Source organism: Phaethon aethereus (genome assembly GCF_964289735.1).
Source record: "Phaethon aethereus genome assembly, chromosome: 17".
NCBI classification, from domain to species: domain Eukaryota; kingdom Metazoa; phylum Chordata; class Aves; order Phaethontiformes; family Phaethontidae; genus Phaethon; species Phaethon aethereus.
Genome location: NC_138593.1, coordinates 9,670,360 through 9,697,917, shown reverse-complemented (window position 1 = coordinate 9,697,917; position 27,558 = coordinate 9,670,360). Strand labels below are relative to the sequence as shown.

General features: G+C 39.7%; 1 protein-coding gene across 1 annotated transcript; it reads left to right on the top strand.

The window, feature by feature from the left end:
* Positions 1 to 9,011: 9,011 nt before the first annotated feature.
* YPEL1 (yippee like 1) lies at positions 9,012 to 23,081 on the top strand (the record flags this gene model as incomplete). The annotated part of the gene is made up of 4 exons (XM_082007661.1): positions 9,012 to 9,268; positions 20,415 to 20,458; positions 21,889 to 21,997; positions 22,992 to 23,081. Exons 1-4 carry the CDS (start codon positions 9,152 to 9,154, stop codon positions 23,079 to 23,081), a joined length of 360 nt encoding a protein of 119 aa, XP_081863787.1. The 5' UTR covers positions 9,012 to 9,151.
* Between the last annotated feature and the right edge of the window lie 4,477 nt (positions 23,082 to 27,558).

The following is a 27,558-nucleotide window of genomic DNA, read 5'->3' as shown; positions in this document are numbered from 1 at the left end:
AGTCAGTCTGAATATTAGAAAAGTTTAGTTAACATCTGGTTTTGCTATTTCAAAAGTCACACAAGAGATAAAAGTAGCACTTCCACAGTGATGGCGGGGACAAAAAGAGCAATTCAGATTTTGCAGATGACGAATCACCCTCTAGTGGTGTATGTTTCAGCCCTCTGATTAGAGAGAAGATATACACTCCTGAATTAGGTATCTAGAGGTGGGTGATACAGACTTTTTTCCCCCTCACATCCATTTATATGTATATGAGCAGATGTCTACATCACACAAAAGTCATGATACAAATTTGTTTGATTCATAGCCCCCAGACAAATTCCTCTGCCTATTCTCCACTTGAGGATAGCTTGAGACCTCAAAGTATTTCAGGGCAGCTGATGATATCACTTTATATTCCCTGATCCACTAAAGTAATGGCTTCATTGCATCTTTTCTGGGTTTGCAGGTTTTACATTGGCATATGTAGTACAATTTAATACTTACTCCTACTGGTTTCAAAAATCATCCCAAATGAAATTATACTAATTTATTTGTTCACCTGAAATGCCTCCCTACACATGCAGTTCCAGACAAGTAACTAAAATAAGCTGTGACAAATGCCAGTATAATTTATGACCTAGCAACAAGCTGGTTTGCAACTAATGCATAATGTTATATTTTCATATTACATAATAAGAAATGTGATATTAATTTTGTCGGCTAGTTCAGTTATTTCTGTATTATACTCTTTAAACTGGCTGCTGCCCTGTCCCAAGAAATAGATGCATATTTCTTTTCCTTGGAGAACTTCAGAGAACATGATGTTATAAAACTGAGTAACTGGGAAGAGAAGAGCAAACCTGGGTTTTTTTTCATTACTAAGCTCACATTTATGACAAGCATATAGCAAAGAAGTTATTTTTGTCTTTAAAAAAATATTTTTCCTCCTTTCAGTAGTTGTCTTTCAGCTAAAACAAAGAACACGGATCTCAACAATTCTAAGACCCATCAAATTTTTTTTTAAATTCAGTTAAAGTATCCAAACTTTCGAGACTTAACATATCCTAAAGAAGCAAAGGAAGGAACGATCCTGACATTCCTTCTCAGTTTAGATGCCTTTAACGATCTTTCCTGCCTCTACCTGTCATGTTTTGAGTTTGTCCTCTTTTCAGAATGGCTGTTTATGTTTTTGAATACGATTCACCTAGCAGTTCTATTTCTAATGTGCTAAACCACATGGACAATGACTGCATGCTGTCTCTCCAATTCCCATAACCCAGTGAATTCCAGAACTACAGACCATAAACTTGATTAGAATCCTAATGAGGAACAGTAACACCCTCCCTCCTATTACAGAATTATATTTAAAGAGAAGTTTCATGATGCAGAGCTCACAACAAAAACATAGGCAAGAGTTGCCAGTGTCAAAATCAGTCTCATTAAAATGGTGCACATTATATTACTGATGATAACGTTATTGTGATATAATTATGACACTACACAGGATTTAGTAGTAGTAGTAGTAGTCGTATGACAACTGCTTTGCTAATTAAGATCAGAGGCCCACTCTGAAAGGCAGGCTTTGCCCTAAGAGTTTACAGTTTAAACAGTACAGAAATTGAGATGCAAGCATTTTTCAATTTCTTCCATGCTTTTTGTTTTAAGTTATTTCACTGTTTCACTGGAGTACATGCAGTACTTTCACGTACATCATGCTGTATCAGAGGTTCATTCGTACAAGCAACCTTAACCTGCTACTGAAAGCACTGAATACATCCTTGACATGTCTTATCTTAAAAAAAAAAAAAAAAAGGATGATATTCCAACAGTGCAGCTTGTGTATTTGTTACTAGGGAAACAAACAGCAAAGAGAAAGAAACCCTCAGTGTCCTTGTCATTTGGATCTTTCAGTGGAGAAGCAGAACTTGTGTTAAAACAATTGAAACATTGTTCTGCTTTCAGGATCCTTTGCTGTCCTCACTGAATGACAGCCACTTCTTTCTCCCCCTTGTCCATCATGTCATTTCTGAAAAGGAGAATCACTTCTATATTCAGGGTTGGACCGCTGGTTATTTTTTTATTCGTCATGTAGAGTTTAATTTCTGTTTCTGTGTAACCTGGTCAGTTCCTAACACCTAAACCAAGATCACAACATGTCTCTGAAGGTAAACAGAAGAGAGGAACCAGATATTCCATTCACATCTGTAGAAAAGCATGTACAGCAGCACTAGTAATTCCAGGTTTGCACTTCTTTGAGTCAGCCCTGAAGCAGAGCATCAGCAAGACTTTAGACAGTGCGAGAAGTACTGCAGCATTTGCCACATTTCAGCATCGCAGGACCCTGCGCAGCTGTGATCCCTGAAAAGGACTATGCACATGTGGTAACATTGCCTTTGAGGTTCAGGGGTTGGATACTGTGGTGGGAGCTGTGCCAGCAGTTTAGTGAACCAGTGAGGTGTCAGTAATGACTTAATGTGGATTGACACCTCACTACAAGGGTTGAGAGGACTACCTGCAGAGATCAGTGTTGTTTTTATTGTGACTTTCTGCTCATTGCTTAATATTCCTCGTTCCTAGCTCTCAAAAAGAGGATAAAAGTAAGAACTATGGTAAACACACTGTGGAATAGTACCTGAAACCTCTAAAATACAATATAAGTATTAACTGTTATTAAAAGGTCAAAGCAATTACTTCTAAAGCATACATACAGGGGTATTTTTTAGGCAACTATATGGCAGCTGGCTGTGTGAATAGGGTATAGGATCAGCCATACCAGATGACAACAGCCATCCATCCAACTAGATAAAGAATGGACTCAGAAGTCTATCTTGTTAAGGGAAAGTAGTAACAGGCCCCTCAAAATGAAGTAAAAGCAGCAGCCTGTTAAAAATTTGTAAAAGCCCTTTATGGATTACTTTTAACTTTTAACGGCTGAAGCTGTTTTTCAAGAAGTATCTCAAGATTTATGTACTCCTGCACTGCATCAGATTTAATGTATTTTCTCTGCTAAATGATGCCACATCCCCGCCTCTTTCTCTGTTCCAATTATTATCTTGTTGTACATCTTTACCATACGCCTTATCTAACTCGTCTGTGGCAACTAGATTAGGAAGCTTGATTTGGTGCACTCAGAAGTGTAGCTAAGTAAGTCAAAAGGATTATCACCTTTCTCCTTTTTACAAGACTACAGCTACCAGCACTGGAGCTAGAGAGATGATGGGAAAGTTGCAATAAAAGCCCTACTGGACATACTCTCACAGATGTTTGTTTCCTGCTGTTTTGCCAAAACATATTTCTTCTTTATTGTGCAAGCGTGACTTTTTTGTACTATTCTTCAAGAACGGCCATTAATTTGCCATTAAGAAGGAAGGAGTATATGACAAAAATGTATAAACATGTGAATTATGTTAAAAAATGGATAGGCAGAATAAAATCAACTAGCACATGGTTTATTGATTATAGCCACTAGCTGAATTGTAATGGACTATATTTCTCTAATATGATGCAAAGTACCAAGGCCCCTTGGGTAAAAAAACCCACTTGATAAAGATTTGGGAAAAAAAAAAGTCAGTACTGACAAGAAGAAAAGGAGGCGAAGAAAATTTTATTGATGCTGCATTTATGTAGCATGACAAAAGAGCCCTGCCTCGGGGTACAAAGTATAAATGACAGCTTTGTCACAGGCTTCATCAGTTTGTGTCTCTATACTTTTTGCCTGTGGAAATAGAAGAGTACAGCCAAAATAAACTAGGTGCTAGCTTTTATTTACTTTTTAAAGAAAACATGATCATTGCTAACAAATCTCAGATGCTTCGGAAACTACTGGTATTTTGGTTTCCTTCAAAAATTTTCCTTTATACCTTAAAACCCGTGTGTTTTTTTCTTTATCAGCAATGAACTCTTCCCAAATCTCCCTCTCTGGAAACAAATGCTCTGACCCATTCTACTTATCTTCCACTCTCCAACTGGGCGTTTTTTCTTAATGTTTTTTTTAGAGCACTTAACTTTTAACAGGCCCGTGTCATCTTCCAAGGTTTTACCAACTTCCAGCAGAAACGTGAAAGACAAAACCTCTCTGGCGAGACACAAAAGTCTGAGCAACCTTACACTGCTTATTACAGCGCCCTGGCATTAAAACCCCTCTGAAAATACCTCGGGACGAAGCCATAACCGTGGCCGCTGCTCCGGCTGAGAATTTACCTCGTGCTCGCTCTTTCGCCCCCTACCCCGGGCGGCTTTTCTCCTCGGCTCCCCCCTGGCCTCCTCGCCGCCACAGACGCAGGCCCCGCCGCACCTCAGCAGGGGCCGGGCGGGCGACAGCCCTCAGCGCGCGCTGGCGCCTCGTCCCGCCGCGCGCCTGAGGCGGGAGAAGGCGGCGGGTAACACACGCCTCGCTGCACGCGCCCCGGGCCACGCGCCCGCCCGCCTCGCAGAACGCGCGACGGCTCGCGGGGCGGAGCGAACGGGGGTGGAGCCAAGCCGGCGCGCTCACCCCGCCCCCGAGCCCGAGCCCCCTCCTCCACAAAGCCTGGGGGCGGAGCGCCGCGCGCCCCCCGCTCGCGCGCGCCCCCCGGCGCGGTCGCCGCCGCTCTTTCGCCCCCCGCCCCCAGGGGGCGGGGCGGGCGCGAGGGCGCGCGCGCGGGCGCGGTGATTGGCTGCCGGCGGCGGTGGGAGCGGGTTTAACGGCCGCAGCAGCCGCGGGCCGGAGGAAAACAAAACAAAGGCGGTGGCGGGCGGGTGCGCAGCTCGGCGGCAGGATGCCTCGGCCGCCCCTCGGCCCTCAGGGCGGGAGACGCGCGCCCAGCCTCCGCTGATGACCCCCGGCCGCCGCCGAGAAGGTGCCTTCGAGGCGAGGGAAGACGCCCCCCCCGCGCGCTTTGTTTTTCGGAGAGGGCCCGGCGCTAAGCCCTCGCCGGCCGCCGTGCGAGCAGCGGGGGTCGCGCCTCCCCTCTTGCCCGCTGAGGGAAAGGGGCCCGGGGTCGCGCTGCTGTTCGGAGTCCGGGCTGGGGAGCGGAGCCGGCAGGGCGTAGCGGTGAGTACCAGGGCGTGCGGGAAGCCGGCCCCTCTCCCTGTTGTTGGTGGGTTTTTTTGTTGAGGAGACGGGGAGGCGGCTCCGACAAGGGCCCTGTGTTGCACCCCCGGCCGGGGGGGGCCGCGGTTTCCGGTGCGCGCGGGGCGGGGGGCCGCCGAGGCAACTTCGGTGACGGGAGGAGGGCTCGGGCGCTATTTATAGCGCCTGGAAATGACGGCAGCGCTGCCTGCCCGTAGCCTCCTCGTTACAGGGCGGGCGGTGATAGTTTACATAATTGAGGGGGGAGCGAGGCTGAGCTCGGTGAGCAGGGGGCCAGTGGGTTCCCCCCTCGCTCTCTCCCGCTCTGACAGGGCCCCGGGAGCGGTGCGGCGGGTCCCTGCCCGCGGTCCGCCAGGGACAGAGCCGACGGGCTGGAAGAGCCGGCCCATGTTTGGGGGGCGCGCTCGTCTCTCCGCCGGCAGCATGCCGGCGGTCTGGGGGAAACAAGCCGTTGTCCGGCGGGGATCGGTACGAGCGGGAGAGAAAAGGCAACGGCGTCACCCGCCGCGGCGGCTTCGTGCTCTGGCGTGAGGGAGGAGAGGGCTTAAACGTGCACGGAGCAGCTGTTCCCTCCCGGCCGCGAAACCGAGCTCGGTCTCCGCCGTAACTTTATCCTCGCATATTTTTTTCTGTTATTTCTCGGTATCTGAAGAGAAAAATGAGGTTCCTGTGTCTGAGTCTGTAACTTGGTGATGTTTTCGCTGCTGGAGGGAATCGCAGCTTGCTAAGAGTGCGTGCACAGGCTTTGTCCGGCTTCGTGGAGCTAGTCAAAGACTCAAGCGTATTTTGTGTCACTCCTTTATTCTGAGTCCGGAAAAAATGACGGAGAGGCTAATTTCTCTGTACGGTTGTGTGCGACTCTTGAGGCGGCCGACCAGCAGCGGTGTGAAAATCCCCACGCAGACAGGGGAGCTGCTTGCTTTTGTTTTCTCCTTGCCGGTGCCCGGTCGCAGAGCGGAGCAGCTCGCGCAGGCCCGCGCGGGGCCGCCCCCCCGCCACGCTGATCGGGGTGTTTGTTTACACATCCGGGAGCCGCGCGGGGCGGGGCCGCCCCACCCATTGGCCGCCCGGCGCCCCTCCCCAGTGACGTCACTGGGCGGCGCGCGGGGTGCGGGCGGTGGGACCGGGCTGTTAAATTAATCATCCCCGTAAAACCGGGCGACGGGGCTGTTAATTAATCAGTCATCCCCTTAGAACCGGCCTTCGGCTGAGGGGCGTCCCTCGGAGCGCGTCGGGGGGCGCGCCCTGCCCGGGGCCGGGGGGCGCCCCTGGGCGCAGGCCGCGGGTGGCTGTGCCGGGGCAAAGCCCCCGTGCGAGGCGGCGAAGAGGCTTGTTCAGGTTCCTCCTGCCGGCTGTACGGGCCTGTGGCGAGCACGCTAGTGCTTCCAGAGGCTCCTGTTGGGGCTAGACGGGTAGGTACACAGACAAGTCGCCCGAAACAGTCTGGACAGCCATTTAGAAATGGGTAGACAGCAACCTGTGCGCTTACTTTTGCACTTAACTTGGCAATTTCTTCTAAGTTCCTTAGATCTTCAGGAAGCCCAGCTGTCGTGTGCATGACCAAAGCACAGACTGTGCTGTTGTCTAAGAGAGAAAGAAAGAAAGAGTTGCCTCAGGGTTTTACGCTGCTTTCCACAGAGTACTGAACAGCAGCTGTGGAACCTGCTGCTGCTCTATCAGAGTCAAGTGAGACTGGATTTATTCACCATTACTAGAGCAAGCTACGAAATGGTTTGTGTTTTGATTCTTGTCTTTAACATCACAAAGCAACAAGTTCTGGGGTTCTTATGGTGTATATCAAACACATAGGATTGCCCTCTTATTGAAGAGAGCAATATCAAATACAGTTTTGTCAAAAGAGCTTTGGAATTCTTTAATTTCTGTAGCTGCAGGACTCAGTATATTGGGTCTGAAAGAGTCCAGATTGCCTTTAGAAATATAAATTAAAAGAGCTTCTGGGAATGCCCTGAAGAAAAATACTTATGTTCAACTTGCTGAACTTCTGCAAGCATTGAACTCATGTTTTGATTACTGATATAAAGGGTCTAATCCAAAAATAAAACCATCTTTGTTTTGTGGTGCCTTTTGTTCTGAAACCCTGGGTTTTTTTCTATTTCTGTAAACCTAAACAGGATCTGTATCTTTCTAACATTAAGAGTTCAAGCAGCAATTTTAAAGGGGACCTCATGTTTAACTTCAGGATTGTATTTCTTATGTCTTCTTTCTCCTATAATATGTTATCTCTAATAAATGTGGCTTAATATCTAGTTGTTCTCTCCAAACACTATAATCATTCTTCCCTTTGCAGTTATACCTATTGTCCCAAGATAATTTAATTACATAATATTTGTTTAAATGGCTGTATTAATAATTAAGTTCTGGTCTTCATGCTAACTGGGGTAATATTTCAAACATATTGATGTATTACTTGCCAAATCTGTCTTCCTTTTCAGTCTGATGTGTAGATATGTGCTTTGGGTGGCAACTTCTTTCAATTGTTGCTTTAATTTTTGGATTGCATTTGTTCTGCTACATGTCTTGTTTGTGGCTTTTCTCTGCCTTTGCAATTCTTTGTGTAAGAAATTTTCTTGTACTAAGGCCTTCAGTAGTTCTTGAATCTTTTCTTGCTGCTATCATAAGCTTAAGATTAAAAAAACCAAACCCCTTTAAATCTCGCTGTGGTTGTCTCTTGTGCTAGGCCTGTACAGATTACTTTTTCAGAATTTATTTGAAGCACAGTGACTGCTTCCTAGGAACGAACTTTAATTTATGTGGCTTTCATTATCTTCTCTATTTGTATTACTAGTATCCTAAGGCCAGAAGAGTGGTTAACAGCTGTCCTGCACACAGTTTACAACTGTGATAAGTGTTTTGCATGCTTGTTTTAACAGCATGGATGATGATACTGTAAATTCTTTATATTGGGTCTCATTTCTGTGTTTGTGCTATTGACCTACTGTCAGTCACCTGATAGCTGATGACATAAGTGACTGTGCAATGTTCATGTTTGGATTGCTCATTAGCTTGATGCATACAGTGTGGCAGCTGATGGCCTTTGACAGATCAGTAGATGTTGTTATGAATATTTAGAATCTGTAACTTTCAGGCAAACTCCAAAAAAAGCTTGCTTTCCAGCATAGTGGGAAGGTCTGGCCTTCTCTGTTTATGCATGTAATGTCTCTTAAAGGCACTCAGAATTAAGAATGCAATAGCTATTCTCAGTGTAGAATTTAACTTGTATTATCTGACTGGGATTTTGGTAGCATCCATTAAGACTATTCTGGTTGAGTGAGGAGGTATTTAATTAGCTTTCATCAGGACACTAGTCGAAAAAGTCTTTGCCTAAAGGCATAATTCTGCTGAGCTTGAGAGAGGAGGAGACTAAGATCCCTGAATAGGGTGGCAGCATCTTCCTTGGCATTTGACTTTTGAAGCATTGACTTCAAAGCCACATGTGATGCAGCAAGATTTTTGCTGAAAGCTGAAGTGTGAATATTTATTGTATGCTTATTGTTGGACATAGCAAGTGTTTTCCAAGATGCCTTGTCACTTGCTATGTTGGAACTGACCACTGGAACTTCAAAGACAATTAACTTTCTCTAATCCCCTGCCTTTTTGCCGTAACTTTCTGCATGGATGTCTTAAAGAGTATACCTCGTATATTGTAAAAAGTGCTTGTGTTTCACGGAGAGCTGTTTGAATCTCCTTCATTAGAAATGTGATGGAGTAAATGCCACTAGTGGAACAGAGCTGCTTGTTGCTGTATTGAATGGAACTTGAATTGAGCAGCTTCACAGAAGAAAGGGGCCTGTAATGTAGCAAGGCATTTGCTCTAAATGACACTTTGCTTTGTCTCTAGCATTGTTGAATAACGAGTTTTTTCTGGCCTCGTTGTAAGCTGCTAATTGTTCTGTTCTTTTCACCTACAGGTGGTGACTGTTTCTCTTCTGTCACTTGTGTGGAAAGTGCCACACACACTCCAGAACAACAACGGCTTTTGCTTGCATATTCCAGTGTTTCTTTTGTCAGCGAGTTCAGCAAAGTTGTAATTCTTCAAGTGCCAGCCCTGAGCTGAGTGAGGAGCCACCAGCAGAGATGGTAAAAATGACAAAATCAAAAACGTTCCAGGCTTACCTGCCAAACTGTCATCGAACCTACAGCTGTATCCACTGCAGAGCCCATCTAGCCAATCATGATGAGTTGATCTCCAAGGCAAGTGATTTAAGAGACCTCACGAATTATTTCTTAACCAAAATGGTTATCACTGTATCACTGCTTCCAGTAAATAAAGGATGCAAATTGATGCATACTTCAGAGTATCTTCCCTGGGTTCACTCTTGGGTCATACATGTTGTGTACTAAGGCCTGGACATATTCTGGAAATGTTTGAACGTGACAACGTGATCTAATATAATCCCCATGTTAATAATCTGTCTCCTGTCAGGTAGGTACTATGTGAGCTGTCATGTCTGAAAAGTCTGCTAAGGAAAACTGTCAAAAGAAGACATGGATCTCAGAGTAGGGAAATGATTCTGGGCATGGTCATTCCAGCTAAAAATTATTTTTGACTCTTATTTGACTGGAGGTGATGAAACTTGCTGGTTTTGGAATGTTCTACTGCTATTATGGAATGTGTAAACACATTCACTTCTGTTGTATACCAGTTCCTAAGGAATACGATTAGCCCGGTTGGACTGCCTAAACTTAAGTGTAGAGGATGTGTGGATCCTTGAGACAGGCCTAGCCTCCTCTTACCTGTTGCTGGAAGAAACCAAGATTTGTGATGTATGAAATATGTAGGAAAACTTGAAGTTTGGGATAAATACTTGACAGACTGGCTCATTTTTTGCTTCAAATAAGCTCCTGATGGATTTGCTCTTAATGGCATCCTGGAGAAAACACTTCAGTTGCTTTTGAAAGGTCTTAATACAAATTGCTTTCTACATAACTATTTTGTGAAATTTTTTGGCAGTAAACCCTTTATAACTAACTTTATCTGTTGCTCCTGCCTGTTTGTGTGTTCAGTGGCACTAAGGTGGTGCTGCTTTTGAGTGCTGAAGAGATGGGAGGTTGAGAATTCTGCGAATTCTGAATTGAAGTTTTCTTTGGGTGAGGAGAAAGTATACCTGCTTGCTTATCCCTTAGGGGGTTATCAGGAAATAATGGGGTTTCCCCATATAGTTTTTCTTGTGTTACTTATCTTTTTGATCTTTGTTTAGATCTCAAGGCAACTTTTGGATTCCAGTAGTAAAATTGGTGGCAGTTCTTGGCAGTGTTACTTATTGCTTGCTTCTGCTCTGCCTTTAGTGTCTTCCCCTAAGCAATTTTTTCCCTCAACATAGTATATGTATGGAGGCATGGTCCAGCAAATGTGATGCATCAAATATGAAACAGTGAGCTAGCTGTTATATATATATATCATATATAAAATGATGTGAAGAAATTAAGAGGGAGGACTTGTTTTACTTGTATTAACCTGAAAACAGTTCCTCACTTTCCTTATAGTGACTGATCTTATTTTGGTTTAAGGTCAGCAAAACCAAGAGAAATATTTAAATAGTAATGTGAATGTATTTGAATTTCTTTTTTTTCCCATGCTGATTTTGGAATTTGAGCATAAGGGGTCTTTTTGGCAATGCTGGATTCTAAATTACAAGCAATAATAGCTTCATTATTTGCTCCATGTTCTGGGCCAAAAACTAGCGGGAAGGGACTAATCTTTTCTGAACTTGTAGGTGTTGTAGATGCCTACAGGAAGGGTGAAACTTTGCTAGCTCTGTCTCTTGATATCTATAAATTCATCAAGAAAAGGCAGTCCAAGCACACATACTTAATAGGAAGCTCTTCTTTTTGTGGACTTAGACTTTTGCATGTCAACTAAACTGCCACAGTTACCACATGAGCCAGTTCTTCAAGGTCTTAGGAGTCTTGGTCAGCAGAAAATTTATGAAACTGTAATATGAACATGTGCTTTGCTTAAGAACATATTAAAAATAATCTCAAACATTAACAAAATCAAATTTTCAATTCAGACTCTTTAAAGAAATCTATCTGGTCAATACAAATACTTCTCAGTTGTTTCTAATGGTGTTGGGAAGGGTGTTAGATATAGGTTCTGCTTTATTTCTGGCTTCCGTAATTTTCAGTGAAGACATTTCTTAGAAAAGTTTCTGCACTTGCTGGTTGACAGTATGTTTATTTGACAGCTGATCCATATTCTGTCAACTTAAAATTTCTTAACCATATTGTCTAAATCTGTGGTAATGAGAAATACATTTAAATGTGAGGTGTATTTTTTGTATGCTTGTGAAATAAACAGAACATTTCTCATCTATTGTACTTGTATTTGGAACATAGCATTAAAAAGCCCACCCTCCTTTAAGTTGTATATATTCCAATATTGGAGAAGTTCTGATGGAAACAACTGCAAAGCAATAGTTAGATACACTTGGATCATTAAAAATAAGTAGTGCTGTCCTGGGGGGTGGCTGGGGGAGTGGTAGGAGGATATAAGATTTGATTTCTTTTGAATGAAAACACAGGTTAACCTGGAAGATGAAAACTAAAGGCACATTCTAGACATCTGTGTACATAACTTAGAACTGTAAAAGGACTAACAGATGAGTATATGTCAGAACAGTTTTTTATATGAATCTTTAAGTTCTCAGAAGTGCTTTCATTGATGTACATTCTCTACAATGAACTTAGGTTAATGAGAGATTTTTTTTAATTTATACTAACAATATCTAGAATTCTCATTACTATTAACTACCCAGCTGCAGCAAAAATACTTAAAATAACCTGAAGCATAGCAAGTTGATTCTCTACAACCTAAGAACAGTGCAGTTTCTGTGCTGTTTTGGATTTATTGATGGAGTAGAGAATTGGACTGCTCAACCAGATTCCCCCGACATACTCCAAGGACCTAGTTAGAAGCTAAGCTCTGGGTAACACTTACTAAATACAATTTTTGTTTGCAGATTGTCTCACTTTTTTCCAAATGCTTACTCTACAATATCACTCCAGAACACTAGTGCCCTAAACACTCTTCAGCAGATAAAGACAAACAGTGTTCAGTACCTAGCCGTAATGGCTTCATTTGGGTGTTCCCCACCCTGCAGTTCCTGGATGCATGGTGATTGTTGCTGCCTTCTGTATGGTCAGGGAAAAAAGCCAAAATACATGGTCTGCTTTTAATTGAAAAAAGTAGCTTTCTAATGTGCTTTGAGGTATAAGTGTGTTAGACCTCTGACACTAATGTTTCCAACTTGATGGAAAGATAAGCTATGCTATGAAATGAGTGGTGTCCGTCTTTTAAATGCTGGTCTGTCATGGAAAAGGAAAGAGCACTGCATATTTCTGTCAGTCATCCCTTTGATTCTGGTTCTCTGACCACCAGGCTTCAATACAGATTTGCAGTTCTTCTGCTTTGAGAACTGTTGATGCCAATTGTCTGACAAGGATGGCAGTGTACGTGAATCACCTTTTCATTTTATTGCTGTTCAGTCTGAGCAGCAGGATCTCTTTGTTGCCTTAGAATTAATCATCACGCTCTTTCTTGTGCTCTTGCTGGTGATAAAATGGTGACCAAGAGTCTTGGCAATGGCTTTAGAAATAAGAATGCACACTAATAAGATGGTGTAAAATGTGCTACCTGCACAAGTGGATTTATTATCTGTAGTTTTAATTTTCTCTGCAACTATGAAAGGATTAAACATGTTGCCTTATATTGAAATCCACTTTGATGTTAGTGAGTGAAGCATACATTTCTAGATGTTCTCACTCTAACCTTGTGTTTTCTGAGTCTAAGGAGGAACTTGGGGAAAGGGAAGGAATGGGAAGGAGGATGGCTGAGAAGTCCCAAACTGGGAGGTCGTCAGCAGTAGAGATGTTGACAAGCATTAGTCTGTGCAGCTGAACATATGCACACAAGTGTGAACAGTTGCCATAATTACAACCCCATTTGTCTTGGAAGACACTAATTTGAAGGGTGAATAATAAAAGAACTAACAAACTGTATATGACTTCAAAATTACACATTTCAGTTAAGAGGTGTTAGGTACCTCTTAGACACTACTGCTTTGCGTTGTTAACAAGTCTACAAGTGCTGGATTTTCTCTTTCGTTGGTGAAGACTTCAAAGTGCATGTTAAACACTTAAAAAGAAAAATACTATTAGGAGTATACCAGTCTTCACTACATTGGGGGGCATTCAGAGGGCAGGGAAAGAATCTGCAGCTTTTTTTTTTCCTTTAAAGGAGCAAATGGATATTTTTAGAGTAATATCCTACTATGCCTATAGACACAGATGAGAAAACTTCTATCAGCAAGCAACCACAGGCCTTTATGAGCAAGGCAAAAAAATTGATGCTGTAGGAGGAACTTGCTGGATTTTAAAGTGTTCAAGTAGTGCACAAAAAGTGACCAAACAGTATATGTTAGAAATAATAACTTTAAAAATCCCAATAATTTTAAAAACTGACATAACTAAGTTTTGAGGGAAAACTTCTACAACACTCTTTGAAGTCGAGGTGATGCTGCCATGTGTGTGGCCTGTACAAAATGTTATATAGCTCTTAAAGCTATTCTAAAATAAGTTTTTTGAAAGCATTAACTGAAAGAGCTTTCTTCTGATCTGTTTGTAAGCGGTACTGCAGGGATTATTAGCAGTAGTTAATTTTATTAGGAGACCAATGTTGCTTGAAGAGCATGAGTTCCAAAGCACTTGAGAATGGCTTGTACCTGCTAAGTTCCAGTAATTGTTTAGAAATTCAGTCAAGGTCCAACAAATGACAAAGAAATACAAATACATAATAGAAATCTTGGAACCTAGTGACTATATTGCAAAGGATAATGCTTTGTAACTCAAGGGTGACCTGCCTGAAAGACTGTTGAATCATCTTACAGTTTGCCTTAATGCTGGGGATGGAAGAAAATCTGGATTACTTTGTGTAGATGCCTGTATATATACTGTCACTTTCTTCTGTCTCATTCATTGCAAAGCGTATCTGACCAGAGGGGAGAAAAGTCACAGACAAGACTAGATGTGTCAATGTTCTCAAGAACAAGTTCTGCATAAAGGTATATGTATATGTAATGGTCATTGACTTCTCTGGGAAATCCTTGCACCTCATGGGTAAAAGAACAATCTTGGTGGTTAAATTTAGTTCTCCAAGGCATTCAGTATATCTGCTGTTATATTATTGATGAGAAGGAAAAGTCTTCAGCTTAAATAGATGCCAAAACATTTTTAGCCTTGCCTAGCAATTTGTGTTTTTGTCCTCCTCTGTTTAACTGCTGAGTTCAAGAGGAATTTTTGCAAGGGTTTATTGTCTTTAAATAACAGTGCTATTCTTAACTTGATTCAGTTTGGTAATTCCCCTTTACTTATGATATAAGGAGTACCTGGAAAGGTAGCTGGGCCTGTTGTATCCTTGAAGGCCATTGTGCTGAAAAAGCTGAGAATGGACCTAATGTCATAAACATTCTGGTGATAATCTTTTTTCTCTTAAGAGACTTCTAGTTTTTTGGGTTCTGGGAGTTTGTTTCTTTTGGGGGAAGAATCTAGTTTTTGGAAGAGAAGCAATCTTTGGAAAACATCCAAGAATAGATTTGAAGGCTTAAAAGACCTGGAAAGTGTGCAAGGGTATTGTTCTCTTCTATGGGTGTTTTGACATAATTATTTCCAGAACACATCTGAGATGCTGTATAACTCAAGATAACTTGTCCTGCCTGACAAAGTCTTCACTTTGGAAACACCATTTGCCAAGTCTTAAGGCATGCAGTTTTTGAGGTGGAATTTTTTAAGGTTATTCTCTACATATTGAACTTTAAAATTTGCTTCATTAAAATCAGTAAATAATTGAATGAAAATGCACTTTTAAATTTAAAAAAATATTTATCATGGAATCATCTGAGCAGCATTATCACTAGTTGTCTGCAGTATCAAGGAGGAGTTGGATCTGAGAGAAATATCAAATGAAACAAATATTTTTTCCCAATGCGTTTTTTGTCAGTAGCTTATGTTGAGTTCAGTTTTCTGAATTTATTTTGCAAGTCTTGAAGTGATAGGATATCCTTGCAGTCTCTGCATCTTACTGAGAAGATAATTTTAGGCATCAGAACACTTGTGTTTCTGGTTTACCTTAAGAATACTGCCCCTAAGAATACTGTCTTCTGAATTTGAATTGTGTATTTGTTCAGAATACTAATTCAGGTTGATCTCTTAGCTTGTAAAGTGAACTGTAGCAAATGAAAGGAATCTCAAGAAAATGAAACAAAACCAACCCAACTATGGACTTCTTTCATTGCCATTCTTTAAAATCATCTTTCTGAGTTACGAGTAGCTTGCAGGTTGTGCGTAAGGAAGATACGGTTAATACCATTCTGAGTTGCTTAATGATGCCTGCCATACCCTTAATACATGCTAAGATGGCAGTTTCTCTGCGTGTTTTCTGTGGAGCATGATCTCTAGCCACACAATTTAATCCCATCTGTGGGGAATAATTAATTACATAAGCTTTTTAGTACCTTCCCTTCCCCCACTCATGCCCTTAGGTATGCCTTAAGGCAGTAAATACATCTTCTGCTTAACTGGTACTTCTTTTTCTCCTGGGTAACAGCTAATCCTGGCGTCAGAGGTAATGATGGGTTTAACTTGGAAGCATAGATCATACCATTCTGCAGGTATGTCCTAGGGTATAAGTGAAAAGTTTCTTTACTACAAAATGTATTGATGACACAGGTCTGTCAGATGACTTGAAAAGATTGTAATACCAAACTCTTATTGCAGTTGACCTTAGTATAGTTCCTAAGCACAGTTAAACAATTTTGGTTACATTATCAGACAATTCAGATACTTTCAACTGTGCTGAAACAAGAAAAAGTTATGGTTCTAGTAAATCTTCCTGTAGGAATGGACAGCTAGTCAAAGATGTGGATTTTTCTAAGGACAAAGCTGACTCATAAATCAATGCAATATTATTAATTGAGGTCCATGAAAAAGCAAACTTGAAAGCAAGTTTGTTTTAACTGCAAATGTTAGTTGAACTGATAAATCGCCCAGCTTCTAAGTAAAAATCCTGGTTGATGTGAGTCATTATTGATGACAGTTGGTCCTACTTGCCACTATTTTCTAATTCCTCTTTACTGGATAAGACACATATTTCAGACTCAGAATTAGGACAGTTTTAATAGAATGTTCTGTTATAGTTATGATGTATGTATAGTGATAGCAGTCTTGGAAGTGCTGAACAGATCTTGCAAAGTCAAAGTTTTCGTTTGCATAGATCATGTTTATTCTGTAGAAGAGCAGTTTGTCTGGAGACTGGTTTGAACAGTTATGCCTGTTAGTCCTTGACACTGCCATTTAAAATATTCTCTTTGCTTTCGTTTCCTTTGAGGAGTTGGCACACAAGGCGTTTAACCTGACAGTCTCTTAAAATTAATATCAGTATAACTAAATCATAGAGTGCAGAGTGTGAGAAACTTAGTGCTGGTAAAAACAAATGTTTGTTCAGTATTAATTTTTTTCTAGTTATGCAAAATACTCTGTTTATAGCCATGTTACAAGCCTAGCAAGCGGTTCAAGTGCCAAAATGAGTTGTCATCTTTTCATTTCTAGTAATAGGATGCATCAGGAAGTAGAGCTCTGATAATAAATCTTTCTTCTACTTAATCAATATTCTGTGGTCAAGAGGATGCATATGTGACTAATGTGTACCTTTTTGTGTTCTTTGAATACAATTTTTGGGGAAAAAAAATCTCCTCAATTATTCAAGTGAGTAAGAAACTATGACTGCCAAGCTCTGACAAGTTAAGAAAGTCATAAGAAAAATTAAAAGGCACGGGGATTTAAAAATGTACATCTTTACAGTGCTTTTACTTCAGTGTATGAGAGTTCCACATGGGTGAATTGCAGACTGTTAAATGCTCAATGACACACTGATGTTGTGGTTGGACACTGATTTTAAAGGAAAGTCTGACTTAGATTAGACCTAGACCCAAGTTCTGCATTCCAAAACACAGTAATGCAAGTTGCCACGGGTTGCTGTCAAGTTACCTGTAAGTAATGTAAACATGGAGGAACTAGCTCTTCCCATCTGGGCAAAGAAACAATTGTTCTATGGCACGTAAATATAATATCTATCCTCTAAACATATATGGAGGCAAGCCCCCAACAAATGAATGGGCCTAACTCTGCTAATGGGAAGCTAGCGAACGTGGGAATGGAGGAGCTTTTCACAGTGCGATGTTTGTGAACAGATTTACTTGCTAAAACCACTGTCCCAGGAAAAGGTTCTGATTTGTGTTGCTTTTCCCTCCATTCTACCTTGATAATCCCAAAAATTAGAAAGTAATGAAGGTGGCCATTTCTAAGGGGAAAAAACCCTAGGAGAGTACAGCATATTTAGGGCAACAAAGCAAGGGGTAAAAGAAAAGTCATCTTTAAAAATACATCAGGAAAAAAGCAACTAAAGCAGTACTTTCCAACCTGCGGTTTGTATTTCATTTGGCTAGAGGGTTTTTTTTCAACTTATGAAACAAGAGAGGGAAAGAGCTGCTTTTTCTGCTATTCCTGGCATCCTGTTACTGCCCTCTGCTTAATTTTGAGAAATGCAGTGTCAAAGGAGAGCTTTTATTAGGTGATATTAAGTCAAGACTAAACATAAACTTGGCAGAAATAATTGCATAAAGTAGTTCAAAAGGTCTTCTGACTGAGTTGTTCTGGAGTCTTTTTCTTTCCCAGCTAGCTGGGGAATTTCAAGTATGGCATATAAGTAGTTTAAAAAGTGATTGTGTAGGACCAGACAAAAAAAACCACATTAATTTGTATGTGATTGGCATGTGTAATTACATGTAAATAGAGAAACTAGCACATGATTAATTTAATAGGAGAGAGTATTTCTTGGTGCAGTTTGAAAAAGGATTTCTAAATTCTAGTTCACAACATGAAGTTTTTAAAGCAAGGAGAAATGGCTGCAACTTCTTTAATACAAGAATTTTTACAGTAGCTTAACCAAAAATAATGGTCATCGTGGCTTTGAAAGTTCTTTTTCTTAATTACTGGTACATGGAACAAGGAAGTTCTATTTTAGGTTTATTTCTTAATGAATAAGAGGACCTTTAAAGTGTTTCCTTTGCTTTTTTTAAATTTTGGAGTTGCATAACAGCAGTTGTCTAAATTCATGTGGAGTTGACTCAGACTAGTTACTCATTTGTTAATGGGCAGTTTTTGAGAAAATATACACAAATAGTTTTTTGTTTTCATCTGCAGTACGCATTCTCTGCCTCGTTATCGATCGTGAGACACTGGCTCTGATTTAGAGCACTGCTTATTCTATAGAAACTACAGACTGTAGGTTCAGTTCCATTCTGCCAGTTCTGCGATGCGTGTTTAAGTATCTCAGGAGAACTGAAATAGTGGTGGGGCTTTGCTTGTTTGTTTTAAAGGTAGGTATAAGGATTGCTGCTGGCAGAGCTGTTCAGACTCTGTACTCGACTCAGTCTCTCCTTTCAGGGTCAGTCCTACCAGAAGTTTTAGCTTTTACTGCACTGCATAGCCTCTTTTTGCCCTTGCCTTGTGAAAAATAAGACTTGCAGTTCTGACTAATGGAGAGAGTACCTTTTCTGTTGTCTTTGCTATAGATGAACAAATATGTTCTGTGAATAAAAATCTCCATTTAATAATTCTTTTAAGTGGTTGCTAAAATAATATTAAAATATCAATGTTTTAAACTGTTAAGTAGAACTTCTCATCTTAAGGTGAGATTTTATGAATAGCTGAGGGCTGAATGTAACTACACGACACTGTTGCTAGTAGTCCAGAGAAACGTATTTCTTAACATTGATGAAAAAGTGTTCATTTATATACGTTTCCCTTTTACATCTTTTTTTTTTTGCAAACTGTTCTGAATAAGTTGTTAAGATACAACAGTTCTTGGTGTTGTGTTGCTAATCATTAGACTGGCAAAATATCTATTTTGGTGTCAAGTGACTTCTAATTATATAGGTAAATACACATCAGAAGAAGAATGCATTACAGAAAGGTCCTTCTGCCTATGGTTCCATGTCTAATGTTACTAAAACCATTTAAAAAGATATTAAAGGTGAGATTTTCCTTCCAAAAACCTTCCACGTTGATCTAAGGTAGGTTTCAGAAAATTTGGTCTTTGATTTTCTAATACTAGAACCGCAAGGATTTTTTAACAATTGTATTTTCTCTTTAGCATGGATAAAATTGTTAATTTTCTTTGAAAGTAGGTTAGGGAAGGGAAATTCTGGAAAGACAGACAGTTTAGGGATTTTTTTTTAAAGTGAAATTCAGTATAGAAGAGAAAAAAAAGCTTCCTTTCAGTGTGGTCCTGTTTGAATGGGAAATAATGGCTGTGTCTAAATTATCAAGTAATTCAATACAGAAGGAACAAAACAACAGATGAAAGATATGTCTTACGTACATTTTGAATGTTTTACCTATGGCTGGATCGAGTCTGCTCACAAGTTGTGCCAGGATGTTTGTAGCTCAAGGCTGTCTGGTTATAGGTTCAGGCCTTTATGTCTTCATTAGTGTTTGTAGAGTGCGCAGTGGAAGAGCTTCGGCTTTAGTTGGGTGCAGAAGGAACAAAGGCGTAGTTCACAGGCACTGAAACTGCTCTGCCAAACCGGCCCCGAGTGAGTGTGGTTCATGAGGGGGGTTTGCTTCAAAACTGTGCTACTGCTCTGAACTAAAACATTAATGTAGATTCAGCCAGGAGAGTCTTAACAGTCATCTTTTGTCCATAATCTATCATGGAATGTGAGAGATTTGAAAGCATATGGCTGTGCTTGTGCATTTGGTGATAACAGTTGTTTTATTAAAATAAAGCCATGCTCATAAACTGGTCAGATGCATTTCCTGAATATAATATGCTAGGTTTATGCTTGATCCAGAATTTCATTGGTCTTACAGCAAATGATGCAATGAAATTGAAATAATCTTTTGGGTGCAGTGGGAGAGGACAGAGGAGATGGAAATAATTCCCTTTGAATTAAAAGCAGATTTATTTTAATTGGCATGAAGGAAATGGTCTAGGAAAATGATATCTAGCAGAGGGGTAGGAAAAAGTATGTTTTGTTTGCATTACAGACATCTTATTTTGAACAGTAATGCTTAACAACTTAACATAGTTGCTAAAAATTTCATGTGGGTGAAAACTTTGCTGACCAGGCTTTCCTATAAAGAATTGGTATAAAGTAATTACTCTGAAATAGTTTATATCTGTATTGTGTTTATGTGCTTACTAACACACCCTTCTGGAACTATTTTTTTGTTTGGTGGGGGGTTTTGTGGTTTTTAACAAGTGCGCTTTTGTTTTATGCAGTCCTTCCAGGGAAGCCAGGGAAGAGCCTACCTCTTTAATTCTGTGTAAGTATGTTATTATGGTTAAGCACAGTACTTACAGAGTGTAACTTTTTTTGGTATGCTTCATAAGTGGAAAACAGTAGGAATTAATGTAGCTGCACTTTGCCCTGTTCTTTTCAATGTTGGCTTCACTCACCAGCAATAGTTACTAAAGAGCTACTGAGCTGATTCACAAGTATCCCTTTGCACATATTAGTGTATCTTAAATTTTAAGTAATTCTGCTAATAGCTGAAAGTTTAGGGGAGGGTGTTAATGTGAAATTCCTTTTGTGTATGTAATGGTAACTGTCTTGAGTAAGAGTTGCCGTTCTGAGATAATCCAGAAATCAAAATATGTTGTGTGACTGTAACTTTGCTTCAGACAACTCTGCTGTACTCTGAAGAAGAATTTTCCAGCATGATAGTTGGATACATTTACAGGTTAATGTTTCAGTAAACTTGGTACATCTTAAATGACCTTGAATATTGCAAGTGTGCTAGAGGCAAAAGGTCTCTGTGATCTTATCAAGCCTAATATTTGCAATTTTAGGCATGTCCTACCCATGATAATAAGGTTCTTTGAATCTGCTAATGGATGTATTTTAAGTTTCTGATATGCAGGATTGCAGTTTTGTCTTTATTTTTCAGCAGTTTATTGTGTTGCAGCATTTTGGAAAAAGAGATGCAGTTAAGTGTCTTAGTCTGTTTTATACCAGGGTAATGGAACTATAACTGCAAAGGATTTCATTGCAGATCCTTGAAATTCTTTTTATATGTAGTCATTTAGTGGTGAGTTGGGACTTCTAGTATAATTGTAGTAGTAAGGATCTGGTAGCACAACAGCAAAAATGGCAAAATTTTGCTTTTGTATAACATTAAAAACTTGGTTTAGTCTTGCCTCATGTTTTCTGTGTAGACTCTTATTCATGAAAAAACTAGCTTGATGCAGTACTTCCTGGGATGTTTTGTTTTGATATTGCTGTTTGTTCATCATGGCTTAGCCTGATGATCTGTAGCAAAGAAATATTTATGAGGCTTTTTCCTAGCTGCTATTTTTGAGTTGGTTCTAAATTCAGATGTTGGTGCTGATTTATTGGTATAGACTGCCATTATAGGGGTCTCAAATAGTATTTGAAGAAAAGCCTGAAACTGGAGAGGTGTCCAGTTACTGCTTAGTGTTGTGTTCTCTGAAAGTTTAACTATTTAGCCTGTCTTTTTTTTGATGGGAGTAAGTGGGCACCACCAACAGTTTGCAGTTTAGACTAGACACTTGAAAAACCCTTTTTCTCTTCTGTCCTTCAGCTCAGTGTAACAGAGGAGGTTACTTTTACAGCATTGAATAAGTTAGGCCCTTTTTTAAAACTGTTTTTTTGTACTCTGGAGAAAAGATGGGTAACAGATAAGAAAAGAAACACTCTTGTGCAGCTAATATAACTTCTTTTTTTTTTCCCCAGGGTAAATGTGGGCTGTGGTCCAGCAGAGGAGAGAGTTCTTCTGACAGGTTTACATGCTGTAGCAGATATCTATTGTGAAAACTGTAAAACCACTCTTGGATGGAAATATGTAAGCAATATACTTAAGTCTTTGATAAATGTTTATATGTTGAAACACAGATGCTTGAGTAGGCCATTGAGTAGCACCTATACTGGTAGTTTAGGTGAGTTAGCTCTAGTGCTTTTGTGCATATCAGACTGTAATATAGTTTTGCTTCCTTCATCTGCTGGAGTGCTGTAGCAGAGAACAACTTTAGACTACAAAACAAACATGAGCTATAGGTGCTATTACAGCTATCTAATGCTTCTCTAGTATCTTTTTGCGAGATTACCAACCACATACACTAAACTGGATGGAAGAAATTGTCAAAGTGGGTCTTTAATTTCTTGGATTGCAAAAGTTGGTTCATATAGCAAAAATCTGAATGATGATAAATGGTACTGAGCATGTTTACACTGCTTACAACTAATGTGAACTTGATTCTGTTTGAAAAGTTATTTGTGCACTTGCACAGTTACCTATAATGCTTGCAGCTGTGTTGCAAGTTTGATGTTTTGAAAATGTTAGATTCTGGGTGCTGCATGTTGGAATTTCATTGATTCAGTATAGCTTCAGATCTTATAGAAAGACGTTGTCCTAATGCATTCCCTCTGATGATGAATATAGAGGAGAGCTTTTGAAAAGGTTCCTGTTCCCTCTTTTCATTGTTTCTGGGAATAAAAAAGTGAACACACATAACGTGCTACTTTAGGAAGCATTCCTAAAAAATTAACTTCAAAATAAACCTTCATTTAAAAAGCGTTAAAATTCCCTAAGCACTGAGAGAACACGGAAAGTTCTAAAGCAAGATGGGTTGTGCAGTGGATCTGCTGATTCCTCTTACGAGAAGTTTACTCCTATTTCCTTCTCAACCCTGTTCATCTTTCCTCCCTCCCACCTTTGACTTGGTGTAACTGATAGGGATGTTAACTGGAATGTCTCTTGGTTTGTGTTTTTAATGCAAGTTTGATGTTTAGAATACTTCATTTCCCCAGCTTAACTCAGTGTCTTTTCTTCTTTCCAGGAACATGCTTTTGAGAGCAGTCAAAAATACAAAGAAGGAAAATTTATCATTGAACTTGCCCACATGATAAAAGACAATGGCTGGGAGTGAATCATAACCTTTTTCCTTCTGTTTGGACAATATTCTGTGGAACACGCTTTACAAAGACTAATGCAAAGTAAAGGAAGAGCTTGGCTAGAGTGGCCCTGAGAATATCACTGACTCTCAAACCTCACAAATGAGTAGTGTAGTGTAAGTGGCTATTTCAGGCCATGTTTGCCTTTTCTCCTTGTGTAAGTTCCCTCTTTTTGTATGTGTATTATTGTGTGAACAGTTGTTTTGGAACATTTTGGATGACCTTTTTCTAAACTCTCTCAAACTAGAGAAACAGTTCACTAATTGAAAATGGATTTTACTGGTTAGCATCTATCTCTGACCTATGCCTTTAATGCTACCTTCTGCTGTGCATGCTTCTTGCCTAAACACCTACACTCCAGTCCTGTAGAAGTTCTATATCTGAGCAGTCCTAAAGAATGTATGGGATGGGGTGCTTTTTTTATATGTAGCAATTTCTGATGTGTTTGGCAGTGAAGAGGATGCAGTATTGTAGTTATTAATTTCTTTTGTAAATTTGAGTGTACCACACCTGTGTACATCTTGTAGGTGAATTGGTTAAAGGTACAGTGCTCACTTTAAAAAATATTTCGGTTGCACTGACTGAAGTTAGCAGGTTTCAAGGTGTTAGGAAAGGTTATGCTAGAGGTTTGGTATCTTAACGAAATACCTTAGAAGGATTTGAAATCAATGCTATAGAATATGTTAATTTAAGACCAACATATTCCCTAAGGAGTTTGGTGGATAAGAAATTTATAAAATTATAGCTTGCAAGATTAGAAAGGCAGAAAAATATATGCATCTTCTATTTTGGAAAAAAAAAAATTAGTTGTTGGATTTTAAAAAAGTATTGGGTACTGTACCTTTGCCAGTAACAGGGACTTGTGCATCAGTAGAGTTTTATGGCTGGTTCCATGTAACTGTATAGTCCTAATGCACTGGACAAAGAGGTTGATATCAAGGAAACTTGTTGAAGTATTCTGCTTCTGCTACTTTTGAACAAAAATATTTATTTTTGTGAGAAATGGCCAGAGCCTATGACATGAAAATTAATATAGTACTTGTAGGAAAAGGAGGGGCAATAAGAGGGAAGGGAAATTTGACTCAGTTTTTCATAAAATAAAGTAACAAGATAGTTTTTAAAACTTGGGGATGGGGAATGGGGTTTCTTGGTTTGCTGGCTAAATCATCCCCAAGTACCTTTTTATAACAAAAATTTATGTGAAGCTCGCCTTCTCTTTTGTTCTCATGCTGTTTCTTAAATGGAATGAGTTAATGAGAGAAACTTCTGGAAAGAAATGTGTAGGCACAATATTAGCCGTTGGTGTATCTGTGCGTGCAAATTCTGGGCAACTATGGAAGAAATGCTCTATATAAATTTGCTAACTTTATTTTCAAATTTGTCTCTGAAGACTTTTTGTATTTTAATCCTTTCAATGCTTGAGGGCAAAATGTTTGGGGAAAAAACCTTTAACACTACATAAGTACTATAACTGAACGATATGGAAGCCTTGCAATACAAAATCATGTTCTCTCAATAACAATTCTAATATGGCACCTGCTAAATTAGTCATAGGTGCTGTTGCTGCTGTTATGTTTTTGGGAATCTCTGATAGGCTTTCTGAACTTTGCTGCACTTTAGAAATTTTGTCATACATGAAAAATTATGCCAATGGGTAGGGGCAATACAAATCTTTAAAACCAGCTTTCTGGTGTCTCTATGGAGAGGGGGAGAGAGAAGAGTTCATCCATGTGTATGCATTCTCTATGATGCAGGCTGGCTAAACTGCATTCAAGATGTTGTAGTGATCTATACCTATGAATTAAAAATGTAAAATTAGAGAGAGTAGTTAAAGATGTTGGATTTCAGTTGAGAGACCTGAGGTAGTACAGTCATGTTCAATCTGGATTTCGTGGCCTACACATTATTACATGTTCACATCATCAGGCTTCAAAGTCTCCTTTCTAACAACATCATTGATGCAAGATGGGCTTTGGTGTTGCCTGTCTCTTGATCTTTTTGACCTGGAATTCTTGTGATTTTGTTTTCCTCCACTGTAATGTATGTTGCCAACAAAGAAGGCACTAAAACTTCTATCAGGAAAAAGCTTGTGTTGGCTTCAAAGTCCAGTTGCAATGTTGATACTTGTGAACACGCTTATGTGAAATTTGTGTATCTTTGGGCTTTTCTTGTTTCTTGGCTACAGACTTGTTGAAGCAGTACACTGGACTGAAGACAAAAATAATGGCTGCTTTTCAGTAGAGAGTTGAAATTAAAGAAAATATGTAAAGTATTAAGGATTTTTCTCTCTAAAATTGGGGGTTTGGCTATCTCTTGTTATTATGTTAATGCTGTCTGTAACACAGTCTGATTCTTACTTAGAAATTCAACCTCTTTCTTCAGTGCATTATTTATATTTCAAACTGGACATTTTCACCAAAACCTTAATTAACTTTGATGCCAAAGGTTGGGACTTCATCAAGTGCTTAGCACATAGAGCTTCAGACTACTGGCATAAAGAGTTAATGATCTATATGTGATGTTTATGGCTTTTAAGAGAACCAAACAAAGCAATATTCTTTTTGGTCTTTTAAGAGTGGATGCTTAGAAGGAGTAAGGAGTAGAACTAGTACAGAATTACTATTTCATGCTGCCATGCAACAATTCTTGAGGCTGATTCTGTTGAGGGAAGATGTGAATTTTCTTCCTGTGTTGCTTGGCAGTGTTGACAATTATTTTCTTCCCTTGTAAAGATGTAGAGAGTTCTTGTTGGTTTTGGTGAAAGTAGAATCCAGATAGCAATGGCTGCTGGCTGATGTGAAGAGGTCAGTCTGGTCACTGAACCCTCCGGCAGTCATTTGAAAGAAAAACTTACTTGAAAAAAAATTTTACTAAAGCATTTTCCCTCTAACCAATTTTTGTAATATATTAAAGATTATATTTAAAGTTTGTATGTGTTTGCTCTGGGCAAGTTTACTTCCCCTCCAACTTGAGCACTTTTGTTACTTGTACTGGGTTTTTTTTGTTGGTCTTAACATTTATTTTGTATTTTGTTTTTTATAAACTGTAACAAGAAGCTTTTGTGAACCTTTGTTTCTTGCTGGCTCTTTCTTGGACCAAATGAACTGACTATGAGCTGGCTTAGAAGAAATGTTCATTGGGATGCATAGGAATTTGCTAGCAAAAATGTACATGTATTGAAAGTTTTTTTTCCTCTGAACCTCTAAAGCCATGCCTGTCCTAAAGTAATTAATCATAATTTGATGTGACTTTAATAATTTGACTACACAATCGCTGTCTAGGTCCAAAATAATGGCTGTAACAAGGGTGTTCCAGGACTGAGTCTGCCTCCAAACACTAGAGTTATTCTTTGGCTGGTCACCCTTAAGTACCTTTTCGACTAATAAAGGCAGTGCTGCCATCTGTAAAAATTCTGTTAAGTTGCAAACTTGCTGTGGAATAAGCTGCAGAATTTGGTGAGGGATTGCTGACACATCAACGTAACCACTCTTGCTGTATGCTTTTAGCGGTCCAGTAATCTCAATTTTACCTGCCAATAAAAAGGGCCAGAATAATAATTTCCTTTGTTCATTGTAAGCTATATAATGCCAAACTGTATTAACGAAGTTTGTTGTAATTCCATCTTAATTTCCCACTAGCAAGGCCTACTTTAATGGCCAGTCTGAGTGGATGCTTTGCATGCTTGCAGTCTTTCACCAATCCATGGGAGAGGAGCGGGATTACAGTTTATGAAATTTCTTTGAATTAAAATTTGGCCTCAAAGGTTCTGACACTAATCATCACTGTGCCCATAACCAAATGGTCATCCATATTTCTTACTGGTATATCAAGTTGGCGCAAGAGTTCATGAATGCTGTGTACTGTTTTTGGTGGACTTGCGCATCCCTCTGGGTAATGCTTGTAGAGCTGTTTCTGCAGGCTCATCTCAGCAGTCAGATTGCAACACTAGCGACCTGCAGTCTCAAAGACCAAATTTCAAACATCTCCATTCTTTGGTAATGGCGATGAGTGAAAGAAGCTGTCAAATTATTGTTAAACTTTTTGGACACTGTATTGTACTTCATTGAGACTCATGTTAAGCCAACTAGCAGTATAAATGCTTACTGCAAAAGGAACAGACACTTCAGAGGTTTCTTTTAAAAGGACTGTTACAAATGGCTTAAGGCCTAAAGCATGAGTCGTAAATGGCAGTCAAGTTGTGCCTCATTGTTTCTTAAACTCTTTCCAATGCTTTCTTTTACAGGTGACATGGCTGTGTTGCTGTTTTGTCCTAGCAATACTGTACATCATTTGTTGTTTCACTATATTGTATCTACTTGAGGTATCACAATAAAAGCTTTCAATTGTTTTGTTGAGTTACTTTTGTGCTATCTTTTCTTGCGAAGTAAATTCTCATGCTTTATTCTCTGATAAAAAGGCCAGTGCTCTTAGTTACTCTTAAACTTCTAAATG